Source organism: Nakaseomyces glabratus, chromosome A, assembly GCF_010111755.1.
Source record: "Nakaseomyces glabratus chromosome A, complete sequence".
NCBI classification, from domain to species: domain Eukaryota; kingdom Fungi; phylum Ascomycota; class Saccharomycetes; order Saccharomycetales; family Saccharomycetaceae; genus Nakaseomyces; species Nakaseomyces glabratus.
Genome location: NC_088951.1, coordinates 202,292 through 225,965, shown reverse-complemented (window position 1 = coordinate 225,965; position 23,674 = coordinate 202,292). Strand labels below are relative to the sequence as shown.

Below are 23,674 nucleotides of genomic sequence, written 5' to 3'. Positions count from 1 at the left end.
AAACCTCTCCCCTTTTCGAAACAAATTGTAATGGATAAGCTTCTGAATTGACCGGCATGGTCTGTTTCCATCACTTAACGTTCTATCAGCTGTAAAGTGCGTATACCTTCATTGAAACGTATATAAATTACGGGATGAAAGAGCAATACTAAGTCTTGCATTTATAGCTATGAACACTTAATCTTGTATATTTGAATATCACACAGCAAACAAACCATATAAACAATACAATGATGAATCATAGCTACACACATATAGAGGAGGCCCCAGAGGCGAAAGAACAAGATATCCAAACACCACCACAATTTCTAAATAGACGTAGGTCTAGCAACTATATTGATGCGTTAAGTTCAAAGAGAAACGAGGAGAGTGACCCCATATCAATGGATATGCAAAATGCCAGACATCAGCTTTCCTCTATAGAGCAATCAGATCATGATAGTAAGACAAGCAATTGTAATAAAGTGGCAGAAGAAGACGAAGTAGACTACATGAAAAGAAACAATCATTCCAGACAACAGGAAAGACCCTTAACTGGCAGAAGAAGATCTTCATTTGAGTATGAAGACTTCAAAAAGAATATTTACAACAGATCAAAGCTATTCGAATAATTGTCAAAAGGAAAAGCTCCAACGGCGATTCATTGAGGGTGGGCCGAAGAAGTATTTTATGGAATCTACATTATCATTTTATCTTATTGCCACTTACTATAGAATAAATATTAAATACCAATATGTCTATGTAATTTAGTATTTTATTAGAGACCTTTCGTTACGGTCAAACAAGCCTGAATAAATTCAAATCATTATTGACAAAATAATCCAGCGGATTTGCCAAATTCTAGTTATGGATATTAAATATTCGAAAACTATCCAAGTTTTAACACATGTGAACAATTGAGAAGTGTAAGAAGGCTATACCTAATAGTTGCTGTACATCATTAGTATTATAAAACTGTATTAGAGGTGATTGTGGAAAAATGTTGAAGCACACTCTGAGGACAGCCAGGCCATCATCTAGATGGCTGCTACCATACAGGACTTCAATGGTTAATTGGTACACATCAACAGCACCAAAATTATCGAGGAACAATAAGCTGAAGAATAAAAGGAAGCTAGCTGAATTGAGACCGTTGACATTCAGTATACCGAACTACATTTCTGTGAACAAACTTTCCAATTTAATAAATTGTAGGGTGGAGGATTTAATTCGAGATCTTAGAAAGCTGGGTTTTGAGAGTATTACAAACAATTATATATTGTCTAAGGAACTAACGGAATTGATTTTGCAAGAGTACAACTACGACATTTCTTCATCAGCGTCTGCTCTGACAATTAGTAATGTATATGATGAGCTGAAATCACCTATAAATCCAAAGCTTTTAAAAAAACGTCCACCAGTGGTAACCATTATGGGGCATGTTGATCATGGAAAGACAACGATCATTGATTATTTGAGGAAATCTTCCATGGTTGAACAGGAGCATGGAGGTATAACACAGCATATTGGGGCTTTCCAAGTAGTAACGCCCCTCTCTGGTAGAAAAATTACATTTCTTGACACTCCTGGACATGCTGCGTTTTTAAAAATGAGAGAGAGAGGTGCGAATATTACCGATATTATTGTTTTAGTAGTTTCATTAGAAGATTCTGTCATGCCGCAAACAATTGAAGCCATAAAGCACATAAAAAACTCAGGTAATCAACTAATTGTAGCAATAACGAAGATAGACAAAATGCCAGATAAAAGCCAAAGAAATAAATATTTGGAAAAAGTTGAGAATGATCTGATTTCACAAGGAATTGAAATTGAAAAAATTGGTGGTGATGTACAAGTTATTCCTGTAAGTGCAAAGAATGGTGAAAACATGGATACATTTGAAGAGTCCATCGTATTATTGAGTGATATTATGGACATAAGGTCAGAAAATGGTCCCAGAACTGTGGCGGAAGGCTGGATCCTCGAGAGTAAAGTTAGAAAGACCATCGGAAACGCTGCTACAGTTCTAGTTAAGAAAGGAACAATAAAGAAAGGTGATATTTTACTTTGTGGAAACACTTATTGTAAGGTTAGAAGTATGAGAGGCAGTGACGAAAATAATAAATCCTTGAATCTTGCTCCACCTGCTGAAGCAGTTGAAATATCTGGATGGAAAGATCTCCCTGATGTAGGTGACGAGATAATCCAAGTAAAAAGTGAATCAGTAGCAAAGAAATATATTACAAAAAGACAGAAACTACTAGATGCTGAAAAAGGCGCAGAGCTGGTTGAGAAAATGAATGAGGAAAGTGTGCAAGTTGCACTTCAAAAGCAAGCTCAGAAATCCGATGATGTTGACGAATTTGAGAATGATGATGTAGAAGATGAGATACCTAAGGTAAAAGACATTAATTTTATAGTCAAAACAGATGTCTCTGGTTCTGTTGAAGCAGTTGTGGGAAGTATATCGCATTTAGGGAATGAGGAAGTACAATGTAAGGTTGTCTCAAGCTCAGTAGGCATTCCAACTGAAAGTGACTTACAATTAGCCAATATTACTAACAGTACAATATTATGTTTTAATCTTGGGCCATTACCTAATGATGTTCTAAATAACACATTAAAAGTTCAGGTTAGACAATACAACGTCATCTATAAATTGATTGAAGATGTTACTCAAATTCTTATTGACAATTTGAAGCCCGTATTTGAGAAAAAGATTGTGGCATCAGCTGAGATTAGGGATATATTCGAATATAGTTTGAAAAAGAAGAAACTCAAAATCGCTGGATGTAAAGTATTGAACGGCCAGATAAATAGAAATTCACTGGTACAATTAACGAGAGGGAGTGACAAAAATATAGTATATGATGGAAAACTATCGACATTAAAACACGGTAAAGATGATGTCGCAACCGTGACTAAAGGCCATGAATGTGGCATTACATTTGATTCTGGTTTTGAAAATTATGAAAAAGGTGATATTATCCAGGTTTATGAAAATATTCAACAACAAAGATACCTATAATTATAACATGTACATAGATAGGTATAGAAATGCATAGTTCTTGTATAAATAAAATTGCATTTACCCTAACGGCTAACAATTGTTGAAAGATCTTAATATTAGAGTCGCGTTATTTCCTCGATTCCCATTGAACTTTTACATACTCTTCAACATATGCAACATCATTCTCATCACATTGTGGTGTGAAATTTTGGATATCAGTATAAATTAGAATTGTACCCCATTCCATACCTTCGTTAACATCGGTTTCATCTTCCAAATCCATTATTAGCTTCGGCATCAATTGCATTTCAAAAACCCTACAACTTTGAGAATTGTAACTTGGATTTGGAACACGGAATGGAGGTTGTTCCGTTTTCATGTCGGCATAAAGCAAAGGCATACCTCCTAAATCATAGCGTAGTACTTGATGTGGATTGTATGCGACAACTTCCTGAAACTTTTGGAAAGTATCGTCATCCAAGAACTTGGAAAGTTTTTCAGTTCTAGGATCTAGTTTTATAGGATCTTTTTCGAGGTCATCTTCGTCTGTACCTGTTAGATCAAGTGCTTCTTTATCAATTTTCAGGTTTTTCGGTAGTTTTAGATGATCTGGTTTCTTATTTTTGAAAGATTCTTCTTCTACGTATAGCAGATAGCTCTTGAACACTTTTGATGTGTCAAACTCTTTGTTCTTCTTTTTATCATGCTCTGACTGAGCTGCTTTCAGTTGGGCCTTAGTAGATAATTGAGGTTCTTTTATATCATCTATCTCTCCACTTTTAACGTTTGTAGAAAAAGGATTCGAGTTGTCTTGTGATCCAAAAGGATTGCTGAAAGGATTCGAAGTGTCACTTTTGGTGATGTCAAATGGATTGATCTTAAATTCTTTTGGTTCTGACAATTGTTGCATCTTTTTATCAACGCTTTCCCGGTTTGTGGTACTCTTGTTCTTTTTTATACCTCTTATGCAACGCACAGAATTGGGTTTCCTTTGACACTTAGTACAGATAAATACATATAAAACCCGATCATCATCTGGATTTACATGGGTAAGGTCTTGTACACTCAATTTTTTTTGTACCTCTTCAACTTGGGCTATGTCCAATGGTGAGAACGCCTGTAACAAGAGTTTGAAGTTGTTTGATCCTTTGCATGCACCACATCTTAGCATATCTTTTGGGGGCAAAGAATCCTCAGCTAGCCAAACTGGTTCCCCGCCGATAAAAGTGTCCTCTATGGTCAGTTCATCATCTTCCTTAACTGGAGTGTCAACAAAGGCAAGGTAAACGTCGCCCGGTTTGCTAATATACTCGTCGTCCTCAAATGTAGAGTGTTCTGTATCTGACATGATCAATATTTGTCGATATTCTCTTGGATTTAACTAATATGTTCTTTGATAAATATAGCAAAGCTTGGAATTGTATTAATTTTCTGATCCTATAAAATATCATTGATTTGTTCTTGTAGCTCATCGCATTCATCTCGGTGATAAATTTTTTTTTCACTAATTTCTGTAGTGCCTAGTATAAAATTCATTGGCAAAAGTCCCAAAATTAAATATGTTAAGCAAAAGCACGCATTGTGCCTCGGTTTCAATATCATAAATACTGCTTTGTAAACCCTAAATCATTTGTTTTACTATTATATGAAGGAATTCAGAGCACACGAGCATTTTACTTAGAGCACTGATACTAGTTAATTGTTTTTCACCAACCAATAAGACACTAAGCGCAAGTGGTTTAGTGGTAAAATCCAACGTTGCCATCGTTGGGCCCCCGGTTCGATTCCGGGCTTGCGCATTTTTTTATCAATTGTTTTAAGTAGGTAAAGCTCTAGTAACAGCATATCAAGATATTTTATATACATCGGAGAAAAACAATGTTATGTATACAAGTATATCATTTAAGTTACATGTTAATATTACAAAGTATAAAGAAACCAAAAAGATGTCCTAAAACCATGGCATGAAACTGATGTCAGTCTTGGCTAGGTTCCTAGGGTTTACTGATGCACTGATACAGTCAAGAATGAATTGCGTAATGACAGTAGGAGTGGAACTAACATGTCCCATTTGCGCAACTCTTCTTATTATCAAATCAACATTGGTTTGTACCATATCTCTCAATTGTGGATTTTCAATTATTGGCCTGTGTAGATTACTGTACCATGAAATAATTTCATCTCTAATAAATAGGGTCAGTAACGTGTTTAGTTCGTTTTCTGGTTCAATCAATGCTTTTGCTATAGTAAACAGGTCCACAGCAAACACACCTTCAAGTGCTGTTTCTCCAATCAAAGTTTGGATGTTAGAGGTCATACGGAAAGGAACTGGCTCGTTATTATGGAAAATCGGAGCATCAGATGGTAGGTTCAATTCTTGGTTCTTGAGTAATGGTTTCACTCTTTCGTACGGATATCTAGAAGGAAGCATCTCAAGGGTGAAAACATTACCAGAATTCTTGTCGACATGGATTTTATGTGGTGATCTACTGTTGATCATCATCATGAAAGACATGAATACAAATGCACTATACTGAGAGGCAAACTGTTTCCTGAAAAGCCAAAATTCTTCAAAAGAAGTGAACAAATTCAAGAAATAATCCTTCATAACTGTCGTTGGAACATATAATGATTGGATAGAACTGAAAATTTCTACCTTCAGGACAGTGCTATCAGGTGGAGGAAGTGCCTTATCATATGCGGAATTCAACTTTTCGGAAATAAAATCCTGAATCATGTAAGGGTCAATTTTATTCTTTTCGCAATATTGATCATAAATCTGTTGCATTGTCACAAATGATGAACTATCGTTCATAATACGTACCTGAGGAGACAATGGTACAGCAATTGGAAGATGGAATTCAATGTTTCTACGTCTGGTTTCAACATTTTTCGATAATGTCTTGTTAAACAATCTGTAGAGTTGGAACATCCGCTCTTCTCTTCTGGAGTGACGTACGGCTGGGTATTGTACTGCAAAAGAATGCAAGCTACCATCGTGTCCTCTAATGGTGATCCTTCTGTAAGAAAAGTGAGTTCCATAAACAAAATCAACGCGAGAAAGGAATCTCGCAATTTTAACAAAGTGCAGGTTATTATCTTTATTCAGGAGATATTGCCCAGGAATCTCAATATCTTCGAATTTCTGGTGGTGAAAATTACTCAAATGGGGGCAAATTCGTTCGAGGTTTTCCACAGCAGGAGCACGGTCCAATTTTGATTCCAGACGTTTTCTCCAATAGCGAAGTCTTTTAATGTATGTCTCAAAGTCTGGTTTACTTTCAATAAAGTCAGCGTTGAACTTAGGTCTAATATAAGGTGCTAACAAGGTGTTAGCAAATTTCATCAAATTGTTTTCTGTTGTTGTTGGTAGTTTTGGATTTTTCCTGGGGAAGGGTAGTCTGTTATAATTGAATGTGCCATCGATTAATAAAACGTTAATTAATCTAAACAAATCTTCATCGGTACTTGTTTTGAACCGCTCATTGATTTGAGCAACCAAGGATTCTAGAGACAAAGCTAGCAAGGGATATGCGGTCTTTAGAATATTATTTAGTTCTTGCAAATATTCCCATGGTTGACGATGATCTCCGTTGCTGACTATTTGTTCATTTTTATCCTTTTTCTCGGCTGATGAATTCATAGTTTGTCTCTGAATTACAGCGAAATCTTCCTTCGTAGTCCTTAATTGAAAGTGTAGAGCTTGTGGATAACTCTTAGCTATTCTAATTAATATTTGGCGCACCATATTGGCCTCTTTGTGAGACAGCGAAGTCAATAATTGTGGAATAAAAGTTATCCAATACCATACAGGTACCTCACCTCTAAAAGATTCAAATGCGTTTGCTATGGATCCTGAAGAGTCATCCATACTGATCAGCCATAGAATACGGCAAAGTAGTTCGTGGATTTTAGAATTTTTGTATAGGCCAGCAGCTTGTAGATAGCAGCTGATGGCATTACTTGCAAAACTAATATTGTTTGGTTCTTCCGTTAATCTTCTATCATTGAAAAAACCCCATTGAGCCCACGCCTTTGCGAGATTTAGATCGATTTGAACAGCAGTGGCGAACGCCTGATTTGCTTCATCATAAGCCCTTAGTTTGGATAAGAACATACCCTTTAAGGTAAAAAATTCAGCCTTCTGAACAGTTCCGAAATATACCAAGTTAGTGTTGCTGATAACATCAAGACCAGTAGTTAATTCGTTGGTATTTTGATAGTGGCATTTAGCTTGTTCTCTCAGTTTTAAGAAAGCCTCCTGGATTTCGATGTTAGGTAAGGTGTAGATCCTTGCAAGTTGATTAATACATACATCAGGCATGTTGTGTTTCCTAGCCACATGAGCAAATCTGTTAATTACCCAAGCAATTTCGTGATAACCTCTATAAGCGTGTGTGTTAATATTGCCATTATTATTAGCTTGTTGCAAAGCAGGGATCAATGGCAAGTAAGAATTATTTATGACTTGGAATGCATGTTGTCTCCAAGTAACCAGATCATTCCACATATTTACATCATCCCAGATATTTGGAAGTCGATCTCTCCAAGCTTGTAGTACCCTCTTAATTTCTTGTGCTTTGGCGTCTAAGTTCTGTACAGTCGTAGTATGCAGGTTACCATAAATTTGGGTTGCCTCCATAAACTCAATATATTGTTGAAAACCGTGAAGTAGCCACTTATGTGCGGGAGTGTATCTCTCTGGAAGAGAGACCCATTTGTGTAAACTTAGTTGTATACCTTCACCACATAATTTGCGTACATCTTGGTCACCTTTACGTGTATCTGCAAAGTTTTGTAGTGCCAAAAACGTTTTGAACATTTGTCTTCTAGGAGTTGGTACATCCATTACACTTTTTACTGATTGTTCTAGTGCTTCCCGATCTGTATTCCAGTCAGCCACACGCCAACCACATTCAAGTAGAAGATCAGTGAAACCTTCATGTTTGGCTAATTCAGTCAAAACGTCCCAATGTTGTAATTTTTCTGCACATATAATCCAATTATCCTCCCATAGCGCATATTCTGGTTCAGAGTAAGGCAAAGCACCACTCCTGGCTTTAACTTGGGCAACCTCATACAATTGTTGTGCCTTTTCCCAAAGACCAACTTGTTCATATGATAAAGCAATATTGGTCTCAGTATATTTGGCTTTTCTTCTCCAAAGTCCATAAAACATGTCCTCCTCTTGAAGGTTGATGTACAATTCAAGTAAGGAATCTTCAACGGCCTCTATTATTTTTCCATTTTCAATTTGTGAGTTATTCTGCATTGACTCCAAAATATTTATCGATTGATACCATGAGTTGCATGAAATGGCCAGATATTTTACAAGATGTGGTGGAACCTCGAATGACTCTATCTTCCCAAAGGATTCTAACCACATGTTAATTACATTCAACCTGTTTGAATTTTGTCTGGTGGGGTTCGGTTTTGATAATAAAACTATCAAAGATCGGATGAAGCCATACTTTTCATCTTTTGGAATGCACTTATAGGCTTCAGGGAAAAAATTAACCCAAGCCCTCTGAATTGATTTATGGTCTTTATAAAATATTTCTACCAATGGATCAAAAATATCAGCCTTCTTGATTTCACATATTTGTTCAATATCATTCTTATGAGTGGTAATAAAGGCTGTTAGTTCTTCAGTAGTTTCGTCAGCAGAACTTTCAGAGTTCGTTTCCTCTAAAAGACTCTTCAAAGTTAATGGAGTTGATAATTCATAGCTATTAATGATTTCATATGATTGAGTAGAGTCTAAACAACCGTACAAAAGCTGCAACGCTTGATTCAACCATGGATAGTCAGCGATAAACTCCCAGTTAAGATCACATATAATGTAGTAGATTCTCTCTTTTATATCATCCTTTATGCTGGAATTTAATATGGACATAAATTTCTTTCTTATGTCTTTATTGCTGGTGCATGTTCCAACAAGGAAGGGTTGTTCCATTCGCGAAGTAATCTCTGGATTGGTGGATTGTCCATCGTCAAATAGTTTTAAGACGGTATTGTAAAATAGTTCCGATAACGTTGGTTCTCCTCTAACTTCGAAGGCAAGCATTTTTGTTAAAATAGCAGCTTTTTCTTTCACTGTTGGGAAGCTGACATTGTTAAATATCCAATAACGAGTAATACTAACAATTTTACGCAAGAAATTTTGATCCATTGAATGGTCTATCAACAATGCCATCGTCGACAAGAACGGTCTTCTTGAATCACCAAGTGAGCCGATTCTGATTGAAAGAATAAATAAGACTTTTTCTAGCAATTTGGTAGTTAGTTGTGCTTCTTCCATTGCGACAGCATCTTTAGGTTGAGTCATGCTTAGCTGATCCTTACAAAGTTTGCTAAAGGTTTTCATTAAGGGTAAAAGTAAAGATTCTATACTGTCAGGGAATGTCTTAAATAATGTCCACGACAAAGTAACACCAGCTGCAACAGATGCTGTCTCCTGAAGATTTTTTTCGATGACATTGATTAGTGAGCTGATAAATCCCTTACCAGGTTGTTCTTCTTCACTACTGTCCTGGCTCTCTTGTAAGCGTATAGCTCTCAAAACCAGGCCGAGAACTTTTTGTAAAGCTTCTTGGAGATCATGATGATGCGCTCTAATACATTTCGACAACAAATGTTCGATGTTAGCAAGATTTTCATAAATCCACTTGTCGGTCTTATTTTGGAAGAATATATATAAGACATCCAAAGCGTTGATGCAATAATATAATAGGTTTTCCGTTTCCATATCTTGTGAAAGGAGAAATTTCTCAAAGTATTCTAATTTGACGTTAACATTCTCCCAGCTTTGCTCAGATAAGAATTCTGATAGTATTTGCAATGTACGAGATCCCAGTTCCGAATCAGAAGCACGGTTGTTGCTGGCACAGATATATCTTATCAAGAAAGCAATACAAGTTTCTCTTAAATTCATTGGGATAGTACTTATTACGACTTCGCCCTCACCATGTTCAGTTTTAATCTCATTGGTGTCATTAGCATCTGACATAGAGATATCACCATCTTTATCCAATAATTGCTGGTTCGCTTGACCTGCAGATCTGTTTTCCCATCTCAAAATAAGAGAAGCTAAGTCGATCGCAAGTATATGATTCTCTGGATTTGAGTTCAACATAAAAGACATCTTATTCATTTGATGAATTATATTTGAAACAAATAGGTTCCTAGATTTGAAAAACAAGTCTGGGTGGTCTATAATAAACTGGTATAGAATAATGTTCTGACTCGAAGTGTTCTCAAACATTACTCTCTTTACCCAATTTATCCAAATATCTGGATCTTCTGTCGTCTTGAGTCTTTCATCTATCACAGGTGCAAGGACGTCTAATGACTGCTTCACTAAAAATTTCCCCTCTGATGGACTTGATCTCAGTAATGAAACGAAAACTTGAGTGGCTACTTTAATAGGAAAGTCGAATTCTTTGATGTAAAGCGCTGTTGTCAAATATGCGGATTGCTTCAGTATGATATCATCTAGTTTAATAAAATGCCATGTGAACTTAATTATATCTCTTTTGACATCAGTTAGAATCTTTGGTGCATACTTTATCAATATGGCAGTCAGTTGTAACAACTCAAACCTAAACTTGTCGTGGCAATTTGCGGTGGTACCTAATAATAAGCTGTTCTTAGTCTTCCAAATTTTAGAGTCGATAAGTTCGAGCCAGGCTGGCAATTTTGCTTCACCATAGCATTTAAGATCTTGGTTTTGAGCAACTTCAAATATTAGTGATGGGTTGACTATTTTTTTGTAGATGAATACACTCACATTTAATGATTTAGTTTTTAGAGAGTATTCTATTGACTCCTCAAGTAAGCTATTTTGTTTGTCTTTATCAGACAAGGACACAATATTTTTGAAGATGAAGTCATCGAAGCAGTCAGTCATACAGATATCCTTGGCATTTAAAAACTCGATAAATTCAAAAAATAATGATTGTTCATTAGGGTAATGTGTTAGCAAGTTGACATATATGAATTGGAATTTCTCAATGGATTGTGACAGTTGCAGATGGTCTATATAAAATTTGTTCTCCTTTATTGTGTCAATAGTCAATGCAACCATATCTTTTAGTTTCATTACAAAATCCTTTTGATCTTTCAGCCATTCATTACCTCTGATCTTCCAAACAGTTGTAAATATATCGAGCATGTTAGTTAAAAAGCTCACCACACGGACTTGGTTTGAAGGGATCGATGTCATATAAAATTCATAAAAGTTTGATAGTTCATTTTCAAAGCGGGTTGCTAGATCTTTCGCTTCCTCTTTTTGTATGATGCTACACATAAATACAACCAACTGTCTTAAAGCCATATTCTTCTTAAAGTATTCTATCACTGATGAACTAAAACGATTCATATATTTCGCTAAAGGAACTCTAAAAGGTGAATCGATTTGCAATCTCAGCTTCCTTTCCAATAACATAACTTTCAGTAGTAAATCATTTAGAAACATATCAGCTTGTGGGGGGAGAAGGTGGAAGATATTAATGATACTAACAATAATTTTTGTAGGTGTCTGTTCGTGTATGTCTTGACCAAATAAAGTATCAAGTACTTCCACTCTACACCAAGCATTAAGATGATCTAGTAGTTTTTTACCTATTTCAACTTTAAAGTAGGCAATTAGAAGCTCTAATAGCTTCGAAAGAGCGTCAAGGCCTGGAACAGTAAGTTTTTGATGGTCAGATAAATTCATCAAAAGTGGTTTCAGACCATTTTGGAGAAGTTCTTTTGGAAGCCTGGAATTTTCAGAGAGTGCATCTTTTAGTGCCTCATATGTAGTTTCTATAATGACTGGTGATGTTTTAAGCATTGTTTTGAAGAAAACGGCCAGTATTCTAATTCTGATATTACCCTGCTGTGCATTGGCGAAGTCTTCGTTTTTTAAAGCAAGTGCAAGAAGTTTTATACAGGATACTCTCAATTGCGTCAGTTGTTGGGAAGTCTTATATTCTGCAGCTCTCTGAGCTGTTGATAGTGATTCATCTTCGGCATCAGCAAGAACAATTGCTTCCTGTAGCAGTCTAAATAGCTCCTCATTAAACTGCAAAAAAGTTCCTGGTAAGCTTAAACAGAAGGTAACCGCATCTAGGTTACCTATTTGCATAGTAAAAGGTAGAGCCCTCAAAGGCTTTGCAAAGATTGGAGAGAGCAAAAAGTGCTTCGAATGATCCATTAATTTGACGATAGGCATATTAGAATTTTTTGAAATTAGTTCTAAAGCATTCTTACATGCTTTACGAACTACGGGATTGGCATTACTTAGTTCACAAACAATATCAGTTAAGGTGTTTTGTAATCCCTTTGATGAGAGATCATCTTCCGAGATTTCCGAACAGGTTCTCTCTAAGATTTTGTTGAATAAGTTTTCAGCCTCATTTGTAATAAGAACGGGAGCTTCTTCGGGAGTATCCTTGAGAACAAAAAGCAGACCATCAATTAGCTCAAATCTCAAAGACTTTAAGTACTCCTCTGATGCTTCTATATTATCTATTATTGCACCAATACCTAGTACACCAGCTCTTTTATTGTAAAATGCCTCGTCAAAACACAGATGAATTGCATCTTTCATCAGGTCTGGGACTAATGAGTATTTAAAGACTAATTTAGAACCAAAGATAAGTAAACTTCTTTCGCAAATTCTCTTTATCGTCAATATACTGGACTCTCTTACATCTTCCTTATAACTGGATAGTGCCGACATGAGAGCTTTTGTGAGAATATTGGTCGAAAACATCGGATCAGAGTATTTGATATCTATGTTAAATGTGTCTGACTGGAACCGTTTTTGTTGCAGAGCTTTATTGACCTGTAGCAAGGAGAAATGGTCAGCAAGTTTATTTAGTAATTTCATTGCATCCTCTTTTAATTCAGGTGTAGAGGTTGCCAGAAATATAGATTCAAATATCTTTATCAGAAGCGCCTCTTGATCATAAAATTCCTTCCTATGAACGTAACACTCTAAAGAATAATCCTCCTTCAATTCTAATTTGTCTTGCTGTAACAAGTCAATTGCTTTTTTGATTATATTGTGATAATCATCTGGAAACTTAGTCGAAGATTTGATAAACAGCAAGAAAACCGATTTCAAATACTTATAAGCACTTAATTTGGCCTCCAAATCTGATGCATGATTTTCAATAATTGATACCGCAGCCTCAACACCAGGAGTAACAGAAAGTGACATTGAGCCATTTTTACCATTAGCCATTGCTTCTGTAACAAGATCGACATTTAATGATTCAACTGTTTTTAGATCGGTAGGTGTCTTTAAAAATTGTCTATTTCTTCCTCCTAGCTTACCCAGTATTCTAACAACATTATGGCTGATTGTGTGGTTAAAGGGCTGTGGCTGCAGCAGTTTGAAAAGAGCTTTAGAGACTTGATCAACTACTGGCTCTAAGATTGGATCAAAATACTCGGCAGTCAGATTATCAATGCATAGTTCAAGAGTTCTTAAGCCCTGTGATACTAAATCAGGATATTCTTGCAAAGCATATACTAAAGGCTCCATCAGATATGGTAAATAGGGTGCCAAAACACTCAGTCTTACTGGTACCGTAATGCACAACTCCACATATAGTTCGCGTTCGTGAGGTAATCTAGCAGAAACGATCTTCTCGTTAAGGGATTGTAATAAAACTTGAAGAATTGGTTTAATTGATCTGTACAAGTTTTCAAACCTTCCGCCTCCAATACTTCTGAATAGCGTTCTGATCAAGTAGAAGTAAACTAGCGGTTCTTCAGCAGTTTTGGAGTATTCCAGAGAATCTAATATTAGTCCGTTGAGATGTGGTAATAGAACAATTTCATTAATATTAGGAAACAAGTTCACAGACATAAATGAAAGTTTAAATAATCTGATGAGAATATTGGATGTGTTAAAATCAGTGTTGCCCAATGTTTTCAGTTTTCTTTTCAGAAATCTGAGCAGTATGCCAGCAAAGTTCGGAGATGTTAATTCGCTTGTTAGAAAAGATTGTGCTACATGTAATAGCGCTGAATCTTCTAGCATTCTATCATATAAAAAGTCCATTTCGGCGTTCACAACTTCATTAAATGTTGCACTATCTACCTGCATAAAAGTGAATGCTAAGTAATCCATCAACTCCCTACCATCTTTAGTAGCTGATACAGGGAGGCTTGGCATTGTAATATCAAAATGCTTCTTCGAGAGGAGGTCTTTATTAACAGGATTTTCACTAGAGAAGAACCTTAGCCCAATAATGCACTCATGGAATAAATCTCTTAATACTAAAACTTCTTCATATGAAAAAACTCTTGATACAGAAGCCCAAAGTTTTGGATGAGCTAGGGTGTACTCATTGGCTGATGGATTAAATATTTTCAGATCGTAAACCACAGTTTTCAGGAAGGACATCAGAGTCCTGTAAAGGTAAAATGCATCCTTAACAGGGTCATTATGACTCTTTGGGGATAGCTGAATTGGAAGAAGATCGTGCAATTCAAAGAGTTCTATATTTACAGGCTCATCCACTTCAATCTCTTCTACCTTACCCTCTGATTTGTCTTCCTTATTTTTGGCGGTAGTGTCTTCCAGGTAATTCTCCTTCAATACTGACTTAATGAAATTGTCGGTATCATCAGCAACTTCTGGTAGAGGGTTCTTTTTTGAATGCTGTTTTATATTTTTCTCCTTTTCAATTTTCTTATGCTGTTTCATAATGGTATTGTATTGTCTATTTAATTTTTTGAACCTAGTAACATAGGCGTGAACGATAATCATTAGGAGTTTTTTAGCTCTAGGTGCTTCCTGTGGATTTTCCTTACCTAGTTTCAGGATCCTTTCCACCAAATTCAGCAGTAATTTGGCACTCATAATTTGCACTGTGAGCGCAAGGGACTCGTCCATGAGATATTCGGTATACATCTTTATTGTCTTTTCAATCTCATTAAGTTTTAGCTCGGATCTTATGTTATGGATAAAATCAGCAACTGTGCTGTAAGCGAGAGGCCGAAGAGTTTCATACATTGTGAAGCCATTGCCTATAAGGACACTTTTATCAAACAGATAGTCTAGTTTTGGAAGAAATAATTTCTTATAGTTCGTGGAAAGGATATGGCGAGTTGCATGTAACAGCTCTTTCCTGGCTGATGGCAATTCAGGAGGGCAATCTTGCAACAAGCGTATAATCAAATCAGGCACAATTGGAATATAATTTTGTAGTGAGTTCGCAGCGTATCCTCTAATGAAAACATATGCCAAAAATGATGTAGCTTTAATTTGAGCCAAGATGAAGTCGTTGTATGCTGCTTTATCATTAATTAGTGGTGATACAGAGACAAAGCGTTCGCCTCTCTTCTCAGCTTCCTCTCTTGCTTGTTTCTGTTGTTTGACTTCAATACTCAATAAAGTCATAATATATGGAGCAAACTCGGGCAATGAAGTCGTGGTTAACTGTTTGTAGGAAGAATATAAGGTGACCATTGTAATTGGGCATTCCGATAAGATTTTAAAGGAGTGTAAAGATGGTCTGAGCTTCTGACCTTTGGTTGAGTTCTCGTGAACATCATCATCCACAGAGCCCCTTGAGCTCTTGACGTCCAGGATGTTGGTACTATCGTTATTAGACTCCATAGTAGATTCATCATTGGAATTGTTATTTGTATCGTCATCATCATTACTACTGGAGTTCTCCAACCCACCATTTTCATCGGAGTAAAAAGTCTTCTCCACAAGCTCGGGCCTGTTCTTATAGAATTGGATAATGATATCGATGAAGGAGTTCACCTTTTCACCCAAAATATTCTTGAATGACTTGAAGAGTATAGTCAGAATCTTGGTTATTATAACACCGTTCTTTTCGTTTTCCTTAGGAAGAATATCTAGTAGTGCATCTGCTACTCTGACCGCGTATGGCTCAAAGCTTTGGTTCACCATACACTTGTTCAAAATTTCCAGCAAGGAAAACCTTAGTTTCTGCTCGTAGGAGTTGGACTCGAAGCTTATGTCAATCTTTTCCAATTGCTCCAGGATGATAGGCACCATAGAGGTGAGAAACATTTGAAATTCTTCAGGCGTGTTCAGTAACTGCATCAAATCGTACAGCTCAGACACCGTCGAGTACCGCGACGCCAGACTCTGCTGGTCGTCCTTCAATTTCTCGGCATACTCACTAATCTGATCAGCGGACGCCATTCTTGCTTTCTATATAGTCTATGCAATATCCAGAGCGGTAAAGTTGTATTCTCGGAAATGCTTCCGCAGAGCAAGCAAAATCTATAAGCTTAAGGAACTTCGAAAACAAAATGAAAAGATCCTTCTGACCCGTGTTTCGCGTCCTGGATCACAATAGTTATGCACTCCGGTAATTGAGTTCGGCGCTTAGAAATATAGCTCAGATCTAGTTCACTGTTGTGTTCTAAAATTGTATTGTTTTTTTCCCGCCAAACTGGATGGCGATGCCAAACGGGAAAGAGAAAAATTTGGGAAAACAACACTGAAAATGCCGATTTGACTAGGAAAGCATCGTTATCACGTGATCTATTACCCGATTAGGAAAAACCTTTAAAAATGCTACTTTGGAGAGCAAAACTATGCCCAAGTAGTGAGATAGGTGGGTAAAGACCTGGGGTCTCTCTACATTTGCTGTGTATAGCACGCCGGGTCCTTTGCCACTGAGGGTCAAGTAGGTGGTGGAGAGCGCAGGCTTTTGTAATGCAGACTCTGGAGGGGATTGTTTTCCTTTGTTGTGTCTGTGATGTGTTTGTGGGGAGTGTCCCATTTGGATAGGCGGTGTTATAAAAAAAAATAAGTATGCAGAGTATGTATGGATCCGTGTCTGTTGAGGGTTTTTAACTACAGATGGCCGATAGTTTACTTGCGGTAAAGGACATGACTTTTTAATGTATCTAGTGCTGCTGCGAAAGGGTACTGCTCACGTCATAGTACCCTTAAGTACTCACTAATACATGTCAAAAGTATGACACAGAAATTAGGGATTCTGACTTCAGTAAGGGCTGATTGGCTTGAGAATTACGAATTTGCTGAATTGGGTATTACATTATTTGCAACAGCATAGATTCTTTATGTGTTAACGGTAATTCACTCAGTGGAGTGATGCCACCCCTAAATTGTCACTACCCTTTATTACCGATCATGAAGTTTAGATGTAAAGAATGTCTCTAAGGCGTTCTTCCGTTACTCAATATGTAATTAGTTCCTCTTCATGCACAACAATGAGACAGCCAAAATAACACCAATGAAGGCTTGGCGATGAACAGGCTTATTCAGTCAAGGTAGATCATAAAAATATCGCACATGCTACTTTGCTTTCATAGCAATGCGTCCTGTCTATCAAAATTCCCTAGCCTTATTGCAACTGTCAATTATGAATCAATAACGATATATCATTGCTCTTACAAAATTAAAGGGTACTAAAAGATCATAAATAAAAGGATATGGTCAGGGAAATTTCAGTCCATACTTTGAACTTAATTCGCTCATTTTTAATTGGTTTTAGAAAACATATAAAAGAGGTATGACAATTCTATCTTCAAAAAGTATCTCCTTCAATGTCTTGTTTAAATTTTAACGTATTCAAAGTCGACAATAAAGCAAAAAGATGATATATTCGTTGATATTTTTGTGCGCATTGGCATCGCTTTCATGTGCATTTACACCAAATGCTACCTCTTTCAATGCTACTGAGTCTGAGAGTGTTGCTGTCTTCAGTAACTCAAGCAGTTTGCTGAGATACAATAGCTCTTCTGTGTTGTTTAGTAATAACTACGGTAAAAACTGGACTGTTTTGCTTAACAATACTGCGACACCTCAGAGACATAATGGTAGCAATAGGACATTCAACTACTTCGATTTCCTAAATAGTGAATACTTTGATGATATGGAATCTTACTATGAACCTGAAGTAATTATTGATCCTTTGTATAGTGAATCAAGAGCATTTTATGGTTTTAAGAATGTGTTCTACGTTTTTGACGCCCAGGGCAGAAATGAAACATCTGGACCTATTTCAAACTTAACTAACTCTTCTATGCTCTTTGATGTGTCTACAAACGTACACAATAAGAGTTTGATTATATCTAATTTCATCGAGGTGTTAGATACAAAACACTACCGTGGTAGATCATTCATATCGGTCAATAACGGTACATCTTTTAGAGAAATAAAGCCATCTATTCCTAACTTGAATGACAGTGTAGTTGACAAATTCTTATGTCACTTCCTGGCATCTACTCCAACCACTAAATTCAAAAACAGTAGTGATTTAGTATGTTTCTTCACATCTACTAACAGGGGCTTCAATAATACTGTATTTTTCTCAGGAGATTTTGGTGTAACTTTGCAAGCCGTTAATTTATCGTCTGGAATTTATCCTTTGGATGTTCAGATAACAGACTCATATGTGATCATGCAGACCGCTAATACTACAGCTGCTAATTGGTTATTCAATCTTGGAGATGATAACGGAAACAGCGACGATGATTCTGATGATAGTGATGACTTACCTCCTACGCCAACTGTTAGTGACTTCCCAGGAATTTCAAATTTCCCTGGTATACCTGGTATTAGTGGATTCCCTAGCATTAGTGGTATTCCAGGCATTAGCGATATACCACACCTCAGCGGCATTCCTGGTATTAGTGGTATTCCAGGTATTCCAGGTATGCCTGGTATTCCTGGCGCAAGTGGCATCCCAGGTACAAGTGGAATTCCAGGTGCTAGTGGCGTTCCGGGTGTAGATGGTGTTGATGGTGTTCCGGGTGTAGATGGTGTAGATGGTATTCCTGGTGTTGATGGTATTCCTGGCATTGACGGTATTTCTGGAATCGATGGTATTGATGGTGCAATAGGGGATCTGTTTAGTCAAATATCTGAATTGTTCAGAACAGTTGATCTTTACGTATCCAAAGATGGTAAGGATTTCAATAGGGCTAACATTCCAGCCATTACTTACAATGTCTTCTCAGTGAGTGAAATAATGGGAGGTAAGTTAATATTTAGTAATGGCTTCTCACCATTCACATTGGGATTTACGGAGGTAACGAATAGTACGGCTTCTAATAGTTCTACTAATGTTTCTTCTGTATTTATTTCTGATTCTACAGGGTTGAATTTCACTAGTGCTAATATCAGCTACAGTGACTCATTGTTCAGCCAACTCTACACTTTCGGGGATTTAAATGGTACTATAATCATGGCTCCTCTTGGTATATGGAACTCGACATCAAAGATATCAACTGATAATGGTGCAACATGGAATGATTTGAAAGTCAACAGTTCTAGTGTAAAGGGAAATTACTCTTGTATTGCACACAACAACTGTACCTTACAGTTGTCCGCCATTCTAGGATATTCAAAGACCGGTATCATGGTCGCGCAAGGAAATATTAATTTAACTCCACAAGACTTCAACAGGACCTTCAATATAACTAATCTTGATGACTTGTATGACGATTACAATCTAACGGATATAGAAACTGATAGTGATGATTACTTCGATAATTTCTACCTTTTGACCACGACATTCCTGTCAAAGGATGGTGGTATGACGTGGGAACAAATATTAGATTACTCAAAGGCAGTTGCCCTTGGTAACTTTGGTAACATCATTGTTGCGGAAGACAATGGCTTGAGAAATACCACTGGTTTTGTGTACTCTTTGAATATGGGTGCTACCTGGGATAGATTACCTACATCAGTGCCTTTGTTCTCCAATGATGTTATTAGTACCACACCTGATAGCTCCGGGTTGCAATTCATCCTAACCGGTGAGAGCAGAAGAGGATTCCGAAATGTTGCTGAAGTTGTAGACTTCTCTTCCTTGTTTAACGGGAAGCTTTGTAGCTCTTCAAGCGACTTGGAACAGTTTAAGCTGAATAACGGTACTTGCCTGAACGGTTCTCGTTACGAAATTAACAGAAGGGCTCCATCAGCTCAGTGTCTACTGAATATTAATAACACTAGGTGGGATATTTCTTCATGCTGATTAATTAGTGTATGTTCCGGTAGGTATATTTACGATCGTTTACAGCAAATAATTTCTCGATCCTTTATATGCACGTCATGTCAAACCTACGGGAATAGAGAGCGCGAATCCCCGCGGATATAGTAATCACATAAAAAGACATAAATAGAAGAGTGACTATGCATTAGGTATAGTAAATGCTATCTTCAATGCTAGTAGATGAGTATTTAACATAATAAATATCAAACTGTATGAGTTTTAAAATCATGTGACGATCAGTTACTACGTCGTGAGACTTGCACGACGATCCGACGTTCGAAGTGGGAAACTTGCGAATCCAATCGACTTGTCAACCAACGTAGATCAAAATGCTGAACAAAACTGGGAATAATACCATTGTTCACCAGTTTTTGGAAGCTTAATTGGTAAAAAATAGGAATTCTGTAAGAGGATCTGTTAATTGCAGTTGTGTTTCAGAGATTCAGCTTTAAAAAGCAACCTGATAAATCTAAAAGGAAACTAAAAACCTTGGAATTTTACCTTGGAATCGATCATCAAACCTTCTACTTCTGCAAGTGTTCAATTTTCTGGGACTAAAAAAGAGCCAGGAATAACCATATCTATTTACTTCTCCATTTTAGTTATTGGACCATGTCTTTTGAGCTAGCTGGGTCCATGTCGGATCTTTCCTTAGAGCAATCCCAAAGTAATGAATTGAAAAAGGGTAAGTCCAAGAGACCAACAAGGGCTTTTCATACTTTCTCAGGCAACCCTGTGCAATCTTCTCCAACTACGAACATGTATGCATTTCAATCAAATTACCAAACTCCAAAAGTTGCAGACAACAATGGAGTTTTTACGCCAAAGAGGGTTGAAAGCCAGACTGTTAATTCACCAGTATTGCAGTATGGTAACCCTCCTAGGACACCAGTAATGGGTGGTAATGCTTCTCCAAGAGCACACTCACCAGGTTATTTTTTCCCCAATGGCAATAACGAAAATGTCTTCTCTCATATTGTTCCCACTCAACGTTGGGAAGAGCAACTTCGTTATTTGACTAAAGCATTTGATACCACAAGGGACTCGGTTCCGCCATCGTCTACCACTGAGTTTTACTCTAGCGACTCTGGTTCGTGTGATCCTCGATTGATGCAATTGTCCATGTATAACATCCCCGAGGATCAGCATTTGAGAGCAGCAACTAAATTGCCTTTGGGTGTTACTATTCAGCCTTTTGCTGATATTACACCAGGCTCTGTTCCAGTTTCTGGTGATGGGATAGCTGCAGATACTATGAAGAATTTAGAAGGTCCAATGAGATGTAAACGTTGCCGTTGTTACATCAATCCCAAGTTTCAATTTAACTATGATTCGAAGGCGATTTGTAATATTTGTCAAATTAAGCAGCCAGCACCTTATGATTACTCCAGTGCTGTTGGTCCAAATGGGCAAAGAACTGATGCAGAAATCAGGCCTGAATTATCTAAAGGCGCTGTCGATTTCATTGTTCCACCTATCTATAATGCACACCCAGATAAACCAAGTGTACCATTGCATTATGTCTTTTTGATAGATGTTACATCATTAGCAAATGAAAATGGTAGTTCTTTGGCTGTCATTGAAGGTATCAGAAGCTCTGTTGACTACATTATCGAAAATCAACCAAACTGTAAACTTGCTATCATTGCATATGACAACAAATTGAAGTTTTTCAATCTGAAACCTGAATTAGAGACAGCCCAAGAGTACGTGATTTCAGAATTAGACGATGTATTCCTACCTTTCTATAATGGCTTATTTGCAGACCCTGCTGAATCTAAGCATGTCATTGACCAAACTCTAAGTAGATTGGCTGCTTTTATTACTAACGACAAGTACTACCACGTTCCACAGGCCTGTTTCGGGTCAGCTATTCAGGCTGCGAAATTAGCATTGAAAACCTTCACAGGTGACGAGGGTGGTAAAGTTGTGTGTTCTTTGAACTCACTACCAACAATCGGTAATGGTAACTTATATTTAAAAAAGGACAATGCACATGTTCATCATATGAGATGTGATAACGACTTTTACAAAAAGCTTGCACATGACCTATTAGCCAGCTATGTTTCCATAGATTTAATTGTTACAAGTGGTGGTTTTGTTGATTTGACTAATGTCGGTCATCCAACTCTAGTTACTCACGGTTCTCTTAAGTACTATCCACACTTTATACAACAGAATGACGAGGCGAGATTGGTCCAAGATATGGTATCAAATATTGCTAATACAGTTGGTTACCAAGCTGTGTTAAAACTACGTTGTTCCACTGGTGTCGGTGTGGACATGTACTATACAGATGCATCTGGCTACACTGATAAAGATGTGATTCTTCCTGTTTTAACCAAAGATACGACCATTGATGTGCTTCTGAAATATCAAGAAAAGTTGAAGGCCGGTACCGATATACATTTCCAATGTGCTTTGTTGTATACTGATGTGCATGGTATCAGAAAAGTTCGTTCCTTGAATACTAATGGTGCGGTTTCAAATAATGTTCGTGAAGTATTTAAGTTCGTGAATCAAAATAGTGTTTTGCGTATCATTGTAAAGGATGTTATCAGGACGTTAGGCGATTGTGATTTCGCAGCTATAAGAAAGTCTCTCGATACCAAACTGGTCGATATTTTGACCCAATACAGAGGTTTGGTTAGCGGCAACAGCTCTTCTCAACTTGTTTTACCTGACTCACTAAAGACTCTACCATCTTATATTTTGAGTTTCCAAAAGCAGGATTTGATGAAACCTAACCAACAAAGCACTCGTGGTAATGAGAGAGTGTATGATTTGATCAGATATGAGACAATAAACCCAGCGGAGCTACTATACAAATTATACCCACAAATAATTCCAATGCATGTTTTGCTGGAAGAAAATGATTTCTCTTTTTACGATGCTAATGATAAACTATTACAGATTCAAGAGGATTCTCTTGATGAAGTATCTGTCCGTAATATGCATTCAAACTTGACAGATGGAGGTTGTTACTTGATCTTCAATGGTGATTCCGTGTACTTGTGGTTCAATGTGCACACTAATAGATTATTGTTGCAAGATCTTCTTGGAATTGACCCAGATTTCCCTATCAATCAAATAACACTCTATGGGGGTATGCTACCTGAGACAGGTACAGAGATTAACAACAAGGCATTTAATTTGATTAGATATTGGGGCCAAATGGTTAATAAGAAATCTCTGCCAATTATTCCATTGAGACCAAACATTGATCAATATTACAGCTCTATTATCAGTCAGGTATTATGTGAGGACAAGAGTATCAACATGATCGAGAGTGGTGACAATTATTTCGTTGCTTTGCATAGGCAAATTCAGGAGAAATTGAAGAAGGAAGATTACATCAAGATCTCCACGAAGAGTCGTGGTGGAGACGATATCCACCAAAAATTTGTTCAATTTTAAAAGGAAATCTGAAAACTAAGTATGGGATAGGTTGATATATGCTGTAGCTCATAGGATAACCACATTTTTTATGAACCTTTAAGAGTGCCACTTCTTTGTTTGCTGGAGTAGAAAAGATGTATAAGCTCTCTTCTCCACCGTTATTACTTTAAATATTTAACGCTATAACAAACTCCCCCATCCAAGAAGAATGCTACTAACCAACGTAGCATTCAATATTGGTAGCCACCCCAGTATATAAAAAGATAATTTGTAA

The 23,674-nt window shown here is 37.0% G+C and overlaps 7 protein-coding genes and 1 non-coding gene across 8 annotated transcripts; 5 read left to right on the top strand and 3 right to left on the bottom strand.

The window, feature by feature from the left end:
* Window positions 1-230: 230 nt before the first annotated feature.
* GVI51_A01749 (uncharacterized protein) lies at window positions 231-611 on the top strand (the record flags this gene model as incomplete). The annotated part of the gene is made up of 1 exon (XM_444852.1): window positions 231-611. One exon carries the CDS (start codon window positions 231-233, stop codon window positions 609-611), a length of 381 nt encoding a protein of 126 aa, XP_444852.1.
* Window positions 612-979: 368 nt separating this feature from the next.
* On the top strand, window positions 980-3,007 carry IFM1 (translation initiation factor 2; the record flags this gene model as incomplete). The annotated part of the gene is made up of 1 exon (XM_444851.1): window positions 980-3,007. One exon carries the CDS (start codon window positions 980-982, stop codon window positions 3,005-3,007), a length of 2,028 nt encoding a protein of 675 aa, XP_444851.1.
* Window positions 3,008-3,116: 109 nt separating this feature from the next.
* On the bottom strand, window positions 3,117-4,337 carry TSR4 (small subunit rRNA maturation protein TSR4; the record flags this gene model as incomplete). Its single annotated transcript, XM_444850.1, has 1 exon — window positions 3,117-4,337. The coding sequence occupies one exon, from the start codon at window positions 4,335-4,337 to the stop codon at window positions 3,117-3,119; it is 1,221 nt and encodes a 406-aa protein (XP_444850.1).
* Window positions 4,338-4,717: 380 nt separating this feature from the next.
* tG(GCC)1 lies at window positions 4,718-4,788 on the top strand. Its single transcript has one exon. It is a non-coding gene; the product is annotated as a tRNA-Gly (tRNA).
* Window positions 4,789-4,940: 152 nt separating this feature from the next.
* On the bottom strand, window positions 4,941-16,172 carry TRA1 (histone acetyltransferase TRA1; the record flags this gene model as incomplete). Its single annotated transcript, XM_444849.1, has 1 exon — window positions 4,941-16,172. The coding sequence occupies one exon, from the start codon at window positions 16,170-16,172 to the stop codon at window positions 4,941-4,943; it is 11,232 nt and encodes a 3,743-aa protein (XP_444849.1).
* Window positions 16,173-16,491: 319 nt separating this feature from the next.
* On the bottom strand, window positions 16,492-16,758 carry GVI51_A01639 (uncharacterized protein; the record flags this gene model as incomplete). Its single annotated transcript, XM_444848.1, has 1 exon — window positions 16,492-16,758. The coding sequence occupies one exon, from the start codon at window positions 16,756-16,758 to the stop codon at window positions 16,492-16,494; it is 267 nt and encodes an 88-aa protein (XP_444848.1).
* An 840-nt stretch (window positions 16,759-17,598) lies between these two features.
* Window positions 17,599-19,983, top strand: GVI51_A01617 (uncharacterized protein; the record flags this gene model as incomplete). Its single annotated transcript, XM_444847.1, has 1 exon — window positions 17,599-19,983. The coding sequence occupies one exon, from the start codon at window positions 17,599-17,601 to the stop codon at window positions 19,981-19,983; it is 2,385 nt and encodes a 794-aa protein (XP_444847.1).
* Window positions 19,984-20,613: 630 nt separating this feature from the next.
* Window positions 20,614-23,418, top strand: SFB3 (Sfb3p; the record flags this gene model as incomplete). Its single annotated transcript, XM_444846.1, has 1 exon — window positions 20,614-23,418. The coding sequence occupies one exon, from the start codon at window positions 20,614-20,616 to the stop codon at window positions 23,416-23,418; it is 2,805 nt and encodes a 934-aa protein (XP_444846.1).
* Between the last annotated feature and the right edge of the window lie 256 nt (window positions 23,419-23,674).